This window comes from Syzygium oleosum, unplaced genomic scaffold, assembly GCF_021117445.2.
Source record: "Syzygium oleosum isolate NSW1041296 unplaced genomic scaffold, Sole_v2.1 Sole_v2.15, whole genome shotgun sequence".
NCBI lineage: Eukaryota > Viridiplantae > Streptophyta > Magnoliopsida > Myrtales > Myrtaceae > Syzygium > Syzygium oleosum.
In genome coordinates this window covers 6,799,879-6,816,106 of record NW_026607499.1, presented here as the reverse complement: position 1 = coordinate 6,816,106, position 16,228 = coordinate 6,799,879, and the positions used below count along the sequence as shown (strand labels likewise).

Here is a 16,228-nt window from a genome sequence, read left to right as displayed (position 1 = left end):
GATTTTGATGTGACGAAGTGAATAACCAGGTAAAATCATTTGATGTTCTCAAGGATGCAGTCCATCATGTCTGATTTACATGAGGATCAAATGATGCAGAGTCGTATGTTATGTTGTCCAGATGATTATATTTATCTTAAACCTGCAGAATTTCTATGTGCAGTTTAACCTACACTGCCTCGACAGGTTATAACAGGTAGACTTTCCAAGCATAGATATGATCATACTCCATTCGAGGCAGCCTGGTATGGTAACTTGGTAAGCCCTCACATTCAATTGCTGTCTGCAAGTGTCAAATGTTCCAGCACATCTTTTTCTAGGCCATCATTCTAAGATGATAAATTCAGAATGATCTTGAAGTGTTGTATACGTAGTAACCCCCCTCTCTCTCTCTCTCTCTCTCTCTCTCTCTCTCTCTCTCTCTCTCTCTCTCTCTCTCTCTCTAAATGGGTTACTTTTAAATTTGAATTTTTTGAGCACTGCGAGGCATGGGGCAATTTGTCAGCTGTGACATACCTTGAGCAGGGAATCTCTTACCTTCTAAGCTGCAGGAATTCTTTGCAACTCGTGATCCTGCTCACGTCTTTTTTGGGCCTCTATGCAAATATACGAAGCAAAATGATAGCAATGCAAACTATTGTCACTAAAAATGTTTAGGGACCTGGGAGGCACAAAAAGTTCTGAAATAAATAATATTAATGTCATCTGGGGTAAATCAACATGTTCTTATGTCAGGGTTGTTATAATAAACTAAAGATTTCGAAATGAAGTAATCCCAGAAAATGATCTTTGTTATTACATGACCGAGGGTTCAGATGATCCTGACTTACACCATCGCAAGTCTAATTAAACTTTCTCAAAACATATGTTTCCCATTATTGCTGGTAGAAAACCTTACCAGAGCCAACATGCTCATCATGTATTCAACTTGCATTATCATTATTTTATGATAAACCACATACCCCTCCAAAACTGACCTTGTCGCCTCCTGAAGGGCCTCCTGTGACAAGAAATATTCAAATGGCATTGCATTAGAATATAAAGGTTTCTGTATTTTCATATTTAATCAACAGGACTGGCTGTCTTTAGCTCATTAAGAGGGAAAGTACAATGCAACAGCTTGGTTGCAGTCCCTAGCAAATCAGTGTTTTTTGGGTGAACCAATTTAAAGCTGCGCGCATGACAACTTGCCAAACGGTGTTTGATTCTGTTCTTTGTTCCCGAATCGGTTTGGGAACAAAATGCGTTTGTTTAATTTTTTGATTATGGGCACAATTTTGTCAAAAATTGTTCCCAGAATCAATTTTGGAGCAGTAATCAAGAATAAAAAAAAGTAGCTTCTTGATTCTGGAACAATTTTGAGAATCAATTTTTTTTTCTTCTTCATTTTCTTGGTTTTTAATTTAGCTTCTAATGTCCCGCCCGAGGACCGCCTCACGGATCCGACGAGAATAAAATATTTTAATAAAAAATATTATTAATAAAAAATATTTTACCCACCATGGCCAGCGACCAGGTCATGGCCATAAAAAAGAAAAAATATATATTTTTAATAAAAATATTTTAATAAAAAAAATATTTTACCGGCCATGGCCGGCAACCAGGCCATGGCCAAAAAAAATAAAAATATTATTAATAAAAATATTATTAATAAAAAAATATTTTACCTTGCCGACGACTGTGCCATGGCAAAAAAAAAGAAAAATACTTTTAATAAAAATATTATTAATAAAAAATATTTTACTATGGCCACGGCGAAAGGCTATGGCCAAGAAGGAGGAAAAGAAAAAAGAAAGAAATATTAAAATATTTAAAAATATTATTAATAAAAAGAAAATTTATGGCGTTACCAAACGCATTTCTGTTCTTTTTCTATTCCAGGGATGGAATTTTGGGCCGTTAACAAACACCTTAAAATGCTCATTCCGAAATCAAAAAGAATCATTTCGCACACCAGCGAGCCTTCGAATTTGCACACCGAGAGTACATGCTTCCATTCTCTACGAGGTAATGACTAAGGTTTACGCCGATTCCCTCGAGTCGAGCTAAAGGCGGACTTGATTTTTAGCTCGAGTATGAGCTAGCATAGTACCTAGATATCTATATGATAATCTCCATATTAGTTAATAAGAATCGAATGATGCTCGAGATTGATCGCCGAACATCTTTCCCGATCGAACTCGATTCCTAATTTGCCCTGATTTCCATCACTTCTTTTATCATGTTGAGCATAGGATTGAAGAACCAAACGCAATTCACAAACCAAAACGAATGTCGAATAGGATGGCGAACTGAAGAACTCGTTAAGGTTTTAGTTTTAGCTTCTTGCCGATCCTAGGAGGCGTCGCCGAAAACACAAACGACGCCCTCTCGTCAGTTGTTGTCCCTTCGGTCCCTCGACGAGTCCGTCACTCTCACCTGTTAAAAATCTCACCTTTTTCTTCACCCACCATCCCCCCACCTCCATTTCCATCTTCTCCTTCCTTCCTTCCTTCCTTCCTTCACCAACCCTCTCTCTCTCTCTCTCTCTCTCTCTACACCCATGGACGCCTCCGTCGCCCTCTCCCGCATAGGCCTCGCCGGCCTCGCCGTCATGGGCCAGAACCTTGCCCTCAACATCGCCGACAAGGGCTTCCCCATCTCCGTCTACAACCGCACCGCCGCCAAGGTCGACGAGACCCTGGACCGCGCCGCCGCCGAGGGCGGCCTCCCCCTCTCCGGCCACTACTCCCCCCGCGACTTCGTCCTCTCCATCAAGCCGCCGCGCTCCGTCATCATCCTCGTCAAGGCGGGCGCCCCCGTCGACCAGACCATCGCCGCCCTCTCCGACCACATGTCCCCCGGCGACTGCATCATCGACGGCGGTAACGAGTGGTACGAGAACACCGAGCGCCGCATCGCCGAGGCCTCCGAGCGGGGCCTCCTCTACCTCGGCATGGGGGTCAGCGGCGGCGAGGAGGGGGCGCGCAACGGCCCGTCGCTGATGCCCGGCGGGTCTTTCCAGGCCTACGAGAACGTCAAGGAGATCCTGCACAAGGTCGCCGCCCAGGTGGACGACGGGCCTTGCGTCACTTACATTGGTGAAGGCGGGTCGGGGAATTTTGTCAAGATGGTGCACAATGGGATCGAGTACGGCGATATGCAGCTGATTTCGGAGGCCTACGACGTGTTGAAGAACGTGGGCGGGCTGTCGAACGAGGAGCTCGCGGCCATCTTCGACGAGTGGAACAGGGGAGAGCTGGAGAGCTTCTTGATCGAGATCACGGCGGATATCTTCAAGGTGAAAGATGAGCATGGCGATGGGGAGTTGGTGGATAAGATTCTGGATAAGACCGGGATGAAGGGCACGGGGAAGTGGACGGTGCAGCAGGCGGCGGAGCTGTCCGTGGCCGCGCCCACAATCGCTGCGTCACTGGATTGTAGGTACCTGAGCGGGTTGAAGGACGAGCGGGAGAGCGCAAGCAAGGTCTTGAAGGAGGCAGGGTTGAAGGATGACGTGGGGTTGGTGAGGAGCGGTATCGATAAGAAGAGATTGATAGACGATGTGAGGCAGGCGTTATATGCCTCGAAGATATGTAGCTATGCGCAGGGTATGAACCTGTTGAGGGCGAAGAGCATCCTGAAAGATTGGAACTTGAATTTCGGAGAGTTGGCAAGGATTTGGAAAGGTGGGTGCATTATCAGAGCTGTGTTTCTTGATCGGATCAAGAAGGCTTATCAGAGGAATCCGAACTTGGCGAGCTTGGTCGTGGACCCTGAGTTTGCGAGGGAGATGGTGCAGAGGCAAGCTGCGTGGAGGAGAGTCGTGGGATTGGCGATCTCGGCTGGGATTAGCACACCAGGAATGTGTGCGAGCCTTTCTTATTTCGATACTTACAGGCGCGCGAGGCTTCCGGCCAATCTCGTCCAGGCTCAGAGGGACTTGTTCGGGGCACATACCTATGAGAGGATCGATCGCCCCGGGTCTTTCCACACGGAATGGACCAAACTCGCTCGACAGACCGGTGCGGGTGTAGGTTCTCTTAACTGATCTGTTATCAGCGGATTGCCCCATTGTTTGTCTGGATCAGGTCTTGCCAACGGTTTGATTTGAATTAGAGATGTTTTTCTCACTGAATATTACTGGTTAGGCATCGCAATTGTTGTTCAGCCTTGAGGTTTTTGTTGTTACTAATAAGAAATGCATGCCTAAAGCCTTTCAGTCCATATGCCATCTGCTATACACTTTGCAGTTTCTTTCTCATCGAGTCAAATGCATATGCTCGATATTATGTCAAGTTGGAGCCAGAAATGCTGTATTTTCGTTTCCTCATATACTTAGAGTGAGTGATGAAGTGTTGGCCTGAACAAACGCTGCCTGTTCACCAAGTTAAGACGGGTAGCTGCCTGCTTTGATGGGGGAAAAATCGCGGAGATGCTTATAGACATATGAAACCTCTTATGAAGTTACATGTGAATGCTGAAATGCCGAATCCATTAAAGGGGAGGCTTTGGAGAATGAATTTGCCTGGGACAAGTAGTCTGATATCAGAATGTAGTAGATGCAGTGATTTTGCTTAAACTGTAACTTAATAAGAGAGAATATAAAGGATCTTAAACTTTTAATGGATAGCACAGCTCAAAGCTTTTCACACTTTTCCATCCTTTCACTATCAATGGGACTTTTATTGATCACGATCACATATTTTCTAGTAATCTGAAGACATACCAACGTAGAGTTTATGATGAGGTGTAGAAGGTTGAGGCATTTGTGCACGCAGAGAGAGAGAGAGAGAGATCAGATGCATTAGTTGTTCTCTGGTGCATACCTGGTAATCTTTTGGAGCATGTGAGGGTGCTGTGAGGGGATGCTATGTTTGGGCTTTCCAGTAATCTGGTGAGAGTTTCTTCAATTATACTTAATGGATGAGTGTTGCCGGTCAAGAGATTGCGAGAGGCAAAGCAGGGAATGCATTTTAATGCTTCGTATTGTGATTCTAAGTTTTTAAGAGAACATGCGAGTATGATGAAGAAAGCACTAAGAAATTTTAGATTCGGTCTGGTGTTGTCCAAGTCCATGCTCAAACTCGCATCTTGAATGGGTTTGAAGGAGCTACTGTTACTTTGATTCTGCTTAGATAGAAATTATGGCCGTGTCTATAGGCTCATAAATATGATCTTCATCCCCACACGATTGGGACGTTCGATATGGCCTGTTCATGTAGCTCTATTGACTCGCAGCCTGAGGGTTACATGTTAGGATCATGTCTTGATGGTGTTATAGAGAATACTTGCAGGATAACGGGTCTCTGTCTCTTTCTCCCTCTGGACTGAACATTGATGGTACTGTTGCTCTCTCTCAGGAGATGCTTTCTTGTGAGCTCACGTCTCTATTTGTTAGATGCTTTCTTGGTGGCAATTCTTTTCCATGGAAACGGACAAGACAGAGTTGGGAGGCTTTCAAAAAATCATGGGTTGGTGGGATACCTGTTTAGCTTCTCCTTGTTCCTTGCACGAATATTGTTGTTGACACCTATTTTTGAAAGTCGGTTGCGACAATTCTCTTTTTTTGTAAAATGTTTTTGGAAAATTTTCCGGAGTCTTTGTAAATGATTTTCCTTCAATACTTTAATTTTTAATTTTTTTTTTTCTTTTTTTCTTCTCCTTGTCATGCCCATATTTTAATAGGGAAAATGACATTAGAAGTGACATAATTTTTGTACGGCGCTTACTTTAATATCAAAACTTTTCATCGAATCACTTAGCAAGTCTTATTTTAGAGAAAAAACGATCAGCTTAAGTCTCCAGTGATAAATTTCGACAAAAAATCCTAGGTGGCTTTTTTAATTAGATATTTATTTCAAAATGGTTTGTTGAATTAATTATATACAATTACATGGCTTTTTTATGAAAAAGAAAAGTCAATTTGGAAATTTCGGCCACACTCTCTCTTCTTTCTAACCAAACGAGGTTGTTCCAATTGACTCATCGGTCTTCCTTGTTGTCACCATCTTCAGCGTTCCCTCGCTCGGCTTCATCTCCTTTCTTGCGTCACTCAAATCCTCTTTCAGTTCCGTCGCTACCTCCGATGGGCCTTTGAGTCAGTCGGTAATCATTGTTGTTTTCCATGGAGTGCTGTGACCGAAAGGCTCTATTTCTCCTCGTTGTCTCCATTGCTTAAGAACTCTATCTTCTCGTTCAAGCCTTGGTTCGTTCCTTCCTATAAAAAGCTCCACTTTCGCCTAGAGTCAGTGCCGGAGAAGAGGAACCAAGAGGCCCTGTTTTTTAAGCTTTTGTTTGCGCTCTTCAAGAGCTCACCATTCTCATCCGAGCCATCACTCATCCATTCTTGAAACACGAATTGAGTGGCTTGTCATGCTTTTACTCCATGGCAAGATTCACCTCGAAATTTTGGTCCAAATTGTCAAGTTTTGAATTAGGGTTAAAGAAGAGGGGATATGGTCGAATTGGCCGAATTAAGGTTTTAAATTGGGGCAAACCATGCTAAATGACGTCGCTTGGGGCACATATGCCGAGTCAGATTACTGGCGAGCCATGTCAGTCCGAAAAAATGATAAAATAATGTCACGTTGGATTTTTGGCGTTCCAAATCGGAGTTAAGACTTAAGTGATATGTTTTTTTTTAAGTAGTACTTTAGTGATTTAAAAAAAAATTGACACCAAAGAAAGTGTCATATCAAAATTACGACACTTGTAATATCATCTTCCCTATTTTAATACCTTCGTTGAAAAGGATGTTGAAATGGACAGTCCAATTGCGCAAGAGAAACTCCTCCACATGAAAGTTCCATAAGTCAATACAGCCAGGCCTCTCCATCAACTCTGCGTCCTAGGTTTTATTTCCCTCGGTCATTCTGACAATTAGGATGAGTTCAGGGAATCTTGACTCATCTCAATGGTTTACCTATTAGGGTATGACATTCCATAAAAATAAAGTTCATGTACAGTGAGTAATACCGTTTGTTGAAGGATTGGAGGATTGGTAGCTGTTAGATCATGAACAGATATATTTTGCTCAGCCTGTCACCAAAAGTCTCTTTTGAGCATTTTTGAACTATGATATTTTGTACAGAAATTACGACCGATATGCACTTGGATGCGATGTGTTGCGATCGATGGCAGATATCTCCTATGATTGATTATGCTAAAGAGACTTCAAGTAGTCTTTGTTAGGGTTTGACTGTGAGGAGACCATGAATGCCGAAATAGGACTCGCTAGAGAAAAGCTGAGGAGCATCGTGGCCACAATGTGATGCTAATGCAACTCTAGTTACAAACTTGGTCAACCACAAATTAGCAGTTCACCTGCACCCCAAATACATCCTAAATGGATGACCTAATCAATGTACGGAATCAATAACCCATTGCCCAAAGCTAATACCAAATCGCCCATTATGATATTTCTACTCCATATCTATTTTTATGGATAGATCATTCTCACTTACATGGAATTACAAGCATGTAGTGGAGATGTGATTAGTTCAAGTGGCGTGTTATTATTCTATGATGCACATAACATTAACTGCAGACTAAGTAGAATTTTCTTCCATCTGGGCTTTGTCTGATGACTCTTCTGCCTCAGAGAGTACTGCAATTGCTATCATATGATCGACAGAGATGAAGGCACAGAACATACAGAGAAAGGGTGTAGGAAGTCCAAAAAAGACTTTGGATATGCAATTTGAATGTAGTTTCACAATGTCAATTTAAGTAAAAGAGCAACTCCTGGGCAAGCACAAGCACAATATCCCCAGAATGGCCGAAATGTGATCAAAGAAAAGGAAAAGGTGTTTTTCTTCTCTCTTTTTAGGTAGTAAGAGGACCAATATCATTTGCTAAGTGGATTCATATCAGCAAGCTCAAACCAAATTGCCCGACTCTTCTTTGCCATCTCGCTTTTCTGCGTTGCTCACCCTTCAAGATCCAGGGACGGTGGCTCTTGTTCATGGGCATGAATGCTCGGAACTATGTTAAACCTCCATTTTCAAGAACCGGCTGTGTTCTTGTCACTGTCGCGGAGGGCATTTTGCTGCCACCAACCCATATGGTCTTGAACAGTTCCCCTTCGTCAGCCTGTCTCTCCATCACCTGAACTTTCTTCGACCTCGACATCCTCAGCAGCACAAAACCCACGTAACACATCAAGGCCATCCCCACAATTCCGAGCACTAAACCAATCACCCAACAATTTCCCCGCTTCCCCTTCTTTGTCTCAGGAGGAATGATGATTGAGAACCGACCCTGATCTCGAGCATAACATGTGTATGCCGATCCCATTGCGCTGAAATGTACCGTCCCGTTTGCATAGAAGGCCGCACACTTTGCTGTGGAGGTTTTCACGCTAGGATTCACCGGAGCATTGAACTGAATAGATATAGGATTGCCACTTGTGCTGAGGCCAAGCTTGATGATGCTATTAGAATGAATATCAGATGCATCGTACACCTTAAAACCGACGACCGGAGTGATCAGGGAGTACCCAGAAACGGAGTAATACTGGGTTGACCAGTTGCCCAAGTTCTGATACACTATGGCAAGCCTCCTAACGTGAGGGACTGGCAATGTTCTTGGTGGGATAGTGAAGCCGCTGAAGTTAGTGCCTTCTCTCCATAGCGTTCTGCTTCGTAGCCGAATGACCGAAACCTCCATGCCCGACAAATTAGCAGGGAGGATTGCCTTGTATAGAGCACCAGTGTGAGGCCGGCGCAGGACCAGCGTTCGGAACGCGGAGTTCTCAACCGACGCATCCAAGGAATTGGTAGCCATGTCGACCGTGGGATCAGCAGACGTGAGGTAAAAGACGGTTAGAACCAACTGCAAGAGGACCAAGTTCATGTTGAACTATATCAAGAGGATGATGAGCACACAAAAAAAGGACACCGGTGGCCAAAATAATGCGGACGCGGGTTTATCAAGATCGAGACAGCTTCTTAAACGGAAGCGAAGCAGCGCAGGATCAGCTGCAAAAGGATCGAGGAAAAAGAGTCGCTGAAAGAGATGTCTTTCTTGTTTAAGTGATGATTAGTCTTCGAAGCAACCAAGCATGCTGGACATGATGAATCTGATGGGTCCTCTCCGAAAGTTGGACCCCAAAACCAAAAGGGTCTCTTCTCATCCTGTTACCGTTGTACTGAAGCTTTTGACTTGTTGCAGCTAAGTGAAACGCGTCGTGAGGAAGGTTGATGGGTAGAGCCCGAAAGTTATTCAAGAATGGGTCCCAAATGTTGGAGCACGTAAAACATCATCGCGCTAAATTTTTGGCAAAGTTTCAAGATTCACTCAGCCCACTGAATGCGGGAGGCTACGTGAGCGTCGGGAATGGGGGTTTTATTATTTGACTTTGGGTTGATTGCTCTCTCCCTTTTCTCGAGCCAATTTGGCTCTTGAATATTACATAGAATCGGGCGTAAATAATACCTTGCTTGATAGCTCGCCACCTAACAAAGTAGTTATCCGAAAGCCATACTCCTAAGTTTATAGTACCGTCAGCTTGAGCTAGCTTTAAATTTTAAGTCGAAATGTGCTGTTAATGGGCGATTGGGTCATCCCGCGTTAAGTGCAGAACGTTGATAGTGAACTATTTTTCGACTCGGCTCGATTAATTACTCCCGTAGTGAGCATCGCCAAAATCTTCCAAAGTAAATGAATGAACAGCTCATTCAAAGAAAAGAGCACCAGACGGAAGGGATTTTCATATATATGGAAAACATCATTACACCTAAAGAAAGAGCACTAATTTGTTTCCCTCCTTGACAGATATGAGGAAGGGAAAACCCATAGTCCTCCACTCCGCTTCCCAATCCCAAGCACCTTCCCTTTACAACCACCGATAATTCCCACTGAACCGACACGGCCATTTTCGGCTTCAGAACCAGTAGATTCTTCAAGCCAACTTCAAAATGGGGGCCTCCAAGTATTACCGTCAGATTCAGGGAGAAGGGCTTACTCTGATGGTGAGCTCCGCTCTAAGATGGAGGATGCCATCAATGAAGTAGGGGCCATCATCCGACATAAAAGCTGTCCAAGGTATACCAAACAGATTGCGGTACCCAACAGCCTTCCCACCAGTGAAGGTATAGTTGCCTTTATACTTGCTCGCATACTCCTCGCTTGGCTTTGACCTAGCTGCAAATTCGTAGTCAACGGCAAAAGCAACCGAACCTTTCTCTTGCATCCCTAAAAATAGCCCAAAACAATGAAAAGAGCTCTGCTGGTCCATGTTGCAATGGGCAGAGAGGAAGAACCCCTGTCCTCCAAGATGAAAGGCCTGAGAATAGACTCGACCAGAAGGAAATAAATGTGCGCATTCCTCTCTCTTCAGGTCTAGGTAGACAATGCATTGTTGGCGGGGCAGTTCAAACTCCACCACCTTCACTGGGCGGTACTTATAAGCCCTCTCCACAAAGCGGCGGTGGATGCCATTGCCTTCTTCAGCAGCTAGCGACCGTTGCCTGTATGGTGCCTCAGCCTTGAAAAAGAGAGCCTCAAGGACAACCTTTGAGGCAAGATCCGGATCAAAGTCATTGCAACTCAGAACCTTCCTCAACTTCCGACAGGTCATGTACGGAAAACGGATGAGTCGCCCAAGTTTTGAAGCAAGGACTCCTCTTCGCTCCTCAAGTTTAGGATAATGGGTCCTGGCCCACTTGAGAACAAAGTCGTAAACTGCATCCTCAGATGCCACTTGAAGATCATCGCTGGCCAGTACTGCCTCAACACCTGCCAAAGGCAAGTTCAGCACCTCTTCTGGGAACCTGGAAACCAATCCAACAAATTAGTGAAACAGCGCAGAGTCTCATCAGTCAGCTTATGTACTCTGCTGCAAAGCTTTCAGCTGAACTAGGATTTCTAAAAGCATACATCAGGAAAGAATTGCGTATTCCTTTCTTTCTCAAACAATCAATCAACAAAACATGAAAATTAGACACAAAAAAAGAAGAGATTTTTTACCATAGAAAACAAAAGGTATCACCTTTCCACTGGGGAGAAGCCATTGCAGGGACAAGAAAAACAAACACTTGAAACACTCAATATTCATATGAGATAAGGGGTCTCAAAGCTTACTTTGTTATGTCCTTGTAACGTACAGCAAGAAATTGCTTAGCTGCATCCGTGAGAGGCTGAACAGCTTCCGCCATTAGAACACTGGAAGGAAGATCCAAGTAGAGCAATGCAGACTCACAAGTCATAGGTAAGTTCCGCAACAGTCTACTGCAATATCTCATGCATGATGCCACCTCAAACTTGTCTGCAGTTATTAAAACGTCCAAAAGACCAGTAGGTGTGGATGCTGATAAAGTATTACTGTACATAAAATTGAGAAGGTCCATGAAAGCCGCTTCCTCTGCTCCACAAATGACAACAAAAGAAAGAGAAGTTAGTAGAATCAAAATCTGTCAATATAAAAGGGGTCTCTGTGCACGATGAATGAGATGTGTTGCAGCAAGACGTCATGTATGCAGTATAGGTAGTAATATCCAAAATCCTGTGAGTGTTCAAGTAAGTACCAGATGCATTGATTGTCAAAGTCACATGCCGCTGCTCCGATTCTCTCATCCCATTTGAAAACAGCTAAAGAATACACTAGATGTCAATCAAACTAGTCATGTACGGAAAGCAAAACAAGTAATAGTGCACAGTAACCGAATATATTCACCTTGTAAAAGAAAGGACTCTTTGCTGCTAAAATTGGGGAGCTTATGTGCAAGGTTTTTATTTTAAGAACTGCTGAACACTCCATGGTTAATGATGTACCACCACTCTGCGCAGTTTCATCACCTGTAAAAGTCTCTAATTAACATCAAAACAGCACAAACAAATCTGATCATTTTAAAAGAAAAGTAACAAGTGATATAAGATGACAATGAACAGTGCCATAGGCATGGACATTAAAACCAAAGGATACTTCTCATGTGACAGCTCCGTAGACTACACATCCTCTTCCTATTTGCAAATGATGCAAAATCCTTATTCCTGTCTTTCATCTCAAAGAACTACATATCTGAGACTTACTGCTAATGCTTTCTCCTAAATTTGATATAAAGACAAGGTCTCCCTCACATTTCCCAATGTACAGCTCCTTAAAACAGCTTTCATTTTGTGAATTACCATCTTTTCCTCCACTAAGGTATAAGAATATACATAAATAGTAAATATAGCTGACAACAATACCCAGAAAGAATAAAGGACCAGTACTGACCACAAGCAAGGGGCATACATGTGAACATGATCAATACCATACACCAGGAAATTCTTAGAATGCACCCAGCTCTCCTCCAAAAACTCTACCAAAAAGATTAAATGGGAACGGGCAAGATTCACCATTACAGCTACCAGCTTTTAAAAAGAGGGAGCAACATAGAAATACCAAGTCTTTGTGAACTCATGCCGCCACCTGAAGGTGATTCCTCTATCATTGCTACTGCTTCCTCATCCTGATTCTCGTACCCAGCACCATCATCTGTATCTGGCATATTGCAACTCAATATCTGCTCCTCAAACTGAACGGGATCTAAAACTGCAAAAGCAAACAAATTAAACCATCAAGTGATCATTTTGCCAGAAAGGAGAACTATGCTTGGATGACAGATCTAAAGTGAACTTAGATATCTAACAGCCGTAGTGACAGCAGAGGAACTTCGCCATATAGCAGCAATGAATACATATTCTTGGAGGCAAGAAAAGAAACATGACTTGTTTCAGTGATCATGGCATGGTTGGAACCTGAACAAGGAATTCCCAAAAAAATAGTTTTAACATTCTAATACTCATGACAAACACTGGCTCATCAAGATTCATGGTCATGATAATAGGATAGTTAGGCTAATACCTCCTTAATGCACACCATCAAATATAAGCCAAGCAGAACACATGAGATTTAGCAGTTCGGGTAGGTATTTTACTTGAACATTTCCAATTAGTTTTTGGGGGTGCTCGGAGGTAGGTATACCCATTTGTTCGGTGTGAGGATGTGGAAGTGAGGAAATTGAAACACGTGATGTAGCCATAGTAAATAGTTCGCGTTACCATGAACACATCTTCAAAACATAACGTGGATTTCAAATATGAATCATCTATTTCATAAGCAGAAGTGACCTTGATGTGAATTAATATCATGAGAGGTTCTTCAGCCAATTTGAAGGCACAATAACGCCTTTGCCACAATGCTCTAAACTACATAATAACCACTAGCCATATGTTACACTCTGAAGTTTCACAGATGCATAGAATTCAATTGAACACACGGTGACAAGGCCATGAAAGAAAATCAAGGCTCACCAAAGATTTGAAATTTTTAACCAAGCAGCAAATATTCCACAACCAGAGAAAAGTTGTTCCAGACAATGATGAAACATGAAAGTCACTCGTCCATGTTTACACTTGCAGCTCCAGACAACCAAAACAAAGAAGAAGCACTTACTACTCAGTATCCAACTTTTGTGTATTTACTTTACTTAATATGAGAAAAGAAGATGTTCAAGTACTTCAGCGTCAGTGCAAATACCCATAAGTATAATTCTACACGAAGAATTAATGATCGACCTCTCTTTCCCAGCTTTTTGTCCTCTAACAAGGATGCAACCGTGTGGATCAATAACAACACACTCGAGAAAATTTCTCTGGCGAGAAGTCTTGACTTTGAAAAGGAAAAAAGGGGGCTGCTCAAGCAGCTCAAACGTACTGGAAAGCAGGTTTTCTCAATGAGATATCTCCTTTCGACATAAAAAGAAGATTATAGATCGTGACACTGCTATGGGTTTGTTTGATTAAACATATGCATATAAGAATTTTAATACCAATTTTTCCAGCATAATCCATATCACATATGCCTTCACCTAAATTTCCATATGATGCGCATCAAATCAAACTCAACTATTAATTACAATTACAACGCGAGTGCCAATTCCATTTCATTGAATTCAAGGTAAAGGTGAGCAGAAACAACTAATTTCCTATATCCCAGCTAAGCATTGCAGACCTAAATCTTCAAATGCTAAAGTTACAATGGACCGCCCTCGATTTCGAATAAATCGGTATGCTGCATTTCAGCCAACTTCAAAATTACCACATCCTTTTTCGAGCCTAAGTGGACTTCTTCCATCTTAAACCACGGCATCAACAATACATCAGTTAAATTTACCCTGAAACGAGATTTCTCCATCTCTAGGTGCAAAATTGAGGAACAATCTGCACCATTTCGAAAGCTAGACAGACAATGTAAACATAAGCCTCTATCAGACAGGTAATTCCTCGACCAAATCCAAAAAAAAAAAAAAACAACCTGAACTGCAGTTCCTTCCTTCACGACATCGTAAACGACAGACGCAGCTCTACCACACACATACAGAAGAACGAAATGAACCGGGCAGGCAGAACTGACCGTTGTCCTTCCTGATCTCCTCCCTCCGCCTCTTGCGGTTCCGGGCCCAGTCGGCGATGCTGGTGCACCCCTCGCCGTCGGACTTGAAGTCGGGCAAGTCGGGGACGATTTCGATCCTGAGGATCCGATCGGAGAAGTTGCTGTCGTTGAACGCGAACGCGAAGTCGGAGTCCGACTGCGGGGGGCCGGGGGAGAAGCCGGCGTCCATGGCGCTCGCCGGCGGGTCGAAGAGATCGCCCTTCGCTTCCCTCATGCGCGGCGGCGGGTGGAGGGGGCCCGTTGCGGCGGTTCCCGGCGACGGAAATGATGCCAGCGGCGAACGGAAAGTCGGTGAAGCGAAGGAGGAGGAGGGACGGGGTGACTTGTGCCCTAGGAATGGTGGTTTGTTGGGGGAGAGATTTTGAGCATTGAAGATGACCGGATTTTTATTTCCTTTTTCTTTTTCGGCTTATCCTGTATTTATTTAATTATCTGTTTATATTTTACAATACACATACCGCATATATAGTTTTTTTTTTTTTAGGAAATGTATTCATATCTATGCTTTTTTTCATAACCTATGCTTCTACGTCTTTCTTAATTTGGCGACCGCCTCCGCATTTACTAAAATGCCCTCGACGAAACTCAATGATTTCGAAGAATGGTCCTCGCGAAATTGACGAATTTGCCATTCACTTAACATTTTACACCCATCTGTTTATTTGGTCATTTCTTTCAATGGTTATTCAAACGGGACAGGAAAATACGACGGAAATTCCACGCGTCGCTGTAATTTTTGTGCAAACCCATATGCCGAAAATTCTAAATAAATGGGACAAAGCACCCAATAACTCTTCCTTTCGCCATTAAATTACATTTTCTATGGTAGAAGCACAAGCGAGACTTTGAGATTGTTCTTGTGAAGTTGAGTTGTTCATGGAATATAAAAAGATGAAAAAAATCCATGTTGTGACAAATTTGATGACTTGATATCATGGTGGGGAGGAGTCGGTATTATAGATGTGCACGCATCTTAGGATGAGGACAGGGGGGGGTCCAGGGATTAATGAATGGGATTATTTCGTTCGTACAAAGTTTTGAAATCGAAAGTTTCGTTCTTCTATGGTCGAGAGAATGTTTAAAATGATTGACGGGACAGAATTAGGAACCTCAGGTTTCGATGTGTGGCCAGGAAACGAACCATGGCGGTAACGCAATTTCTAAGATATCTCATCGAGGGGGATGTGGTACGTGTACATGTATGGACAAAAATGGAGGGAACTCCCGGTTGGCCTATGTGCGTGTTTGGCTGAAAATGAAGCTTGCTAGAGAGTGTTTTCTAGGGAGATAGAGAAATGGTTTGATTTTCCCTAGTTTAGTTTTCTTTTGGAGATAAGATAGAAGTCGTTTTTATGGTACATATTGCGCAGAAGCTCTAAAACGCGCTTTTGGGAACAGAACTCGAGCACAACCCAGAGACCCGGGTCTAGACATCTAGGACTCGAGTTTGGTCTGCAAGGACCCTGGTTCAAGGTACGAGGACCGTGTATGGGCATTAGGTTTCAAGATCCATTAGCTGAGTACCTTGTCTCGGCGAAAGTCAAATTGTATTATGGAAAATTGATTATGGTACTCAAAAGAGGATTTTCAAAATCTAAGTAGTGATTATTCCATTTATTACGAAAAGATTTATCTTAACTCATTTTATTTAGAGATCCAAATGACGAAAATGCTTTCTAACACTTATTTGCCATGAAATATATAAAGTCTTTTATGCGTAAATTGGTCCTTTTGTATCCCAATTAATTTTGGAAGCGCGAAATGCCCTCTCAAGTGCATAACAAATTTCAAAGTAGTTACGCATCTTAG

General features: G+C 42.9%; 3 protein-coding genes across 4 annotated transcripts; 1 reads left to right on the top strand and 2 right to left on the bottom strand.

The window, feature by feature from the left end:
* The first annotated feature begins 397 nt into the window (after positions 1-397).
* Positions 398-4,277, top strand: LOC115675458 (6-phosphogluconate dehydrogenase, decarboxylating 1, chloroplastic). Its single transcript, XM_030598117.2, has 2 exons — positions 398-414; positions 2,539-4,277. Exon 2 carries the CDS (start codon positions 2,543-2,545, stop codon positions 4,028-4,030), a length of 1,488 nt encoding a protein of 495 aa, XP_030453977.2. The 5' UTR covers positions 398-414; positions 2,539-2,542; the 3' UTR covers positions 4,031-4,277.
* A 3,371-nt stretch (positions 4,278-7,648) lies between these two features.
* LOC115675505 (uncharacterized) lies at positions 7,649-9,176 on the bottom strand. Its single transcript, XM_030598208.2, has one exon. It carries the CDS (start codon positions 8,833-8,835, stop codon positions 7,966-7,968), a length of 870 nt encoding a protein of 289 aa, XP_030454068.1. The 5' UTR covers positions 8,836-9,176; the 3' UTR covers positions 7,649-7,965.
* Positions 9,177-9,658: 482 nt separating this feature from the next.
* On the bottom strand, positions 9,659-14,794 carry LOC115675504 (BTB/POZ domain-containing protein POB1-like). 2 transcript variants are annotated; one of them, XM_056318332.1, is made up of 6 exons: positions 14,381-14,794; positions 12,368-12,517; positions 11,657-11,790; positions 11,508-11,571; positions 11,065-11,344; positions 9,659-10,754 (listed from the first exon to the last, which is right to left on the bottom strand). In XM_056318332.1, exons 1-6 carry the CDS (start codon positions 14,631-14,633, stop codon positions 9,929-9,931), a joined length of 1,707 nt encoding a protein of 568 aa, XP_056174307.1. In that variant the 5' UTR covers positions 14,634-14,794; the 3' UTR covers positions 9,659-9,928. The 2 variants fall into 2 exon arrangements, with proteins under 2 accessions (XP_056174307.1, XP_030454066.2); XM_030598206.2 differs by having other exon boundaries at positions 11,657-11,778; positions 14,381-14,793.
* Between the last annotated feature and the right edge of the window lie 1,434 nt (positions 14,795-16,228).

What these genes read in the sequence shown, in the direction of transcription:
- LOC115675458 (XM_030598117.2), top strand. Translation starts at nt 2,543, where the DNA reads ATGGACGCCTCCGTCGCCCTCTCCCGCATAGGCCTCGCCGGCCTCGCC.
- LOC115675504 (XM_056318332.1), bottom strand. Translation starts at nt 14,633, where the DNA reads ATGAGGGAAGCGAAGGGCGATCTCTTCGACCCGCCGGCGAGCGCCATG. An exon ending in AGAGTCCTTTCTTTTACAAG is followed by an intron (nt 11,572 to 11,656) that starts GTGAATATATTC and finishes TGTATTCTTTAG; the next exon opens with CTGTTTTCAAATGGGATGAG. An exon ending in TTTGACAATCAATGCATCTG is followed by an intron (nt 11,345 to 11,507) that starts GTACTTACTTGA and finishes TTTGTGGAGCAG; the next exon opens with AGGAAGCGGCTTTCATGGAC.
- LOC115675505 (XM_030598208.2), bottom strand. Translation starts at nt 8,835, where the DNA reads ATGAACTTGGTCCTCTTGCAGTTGGTTCTAACCGTCTTTTACCTCACG.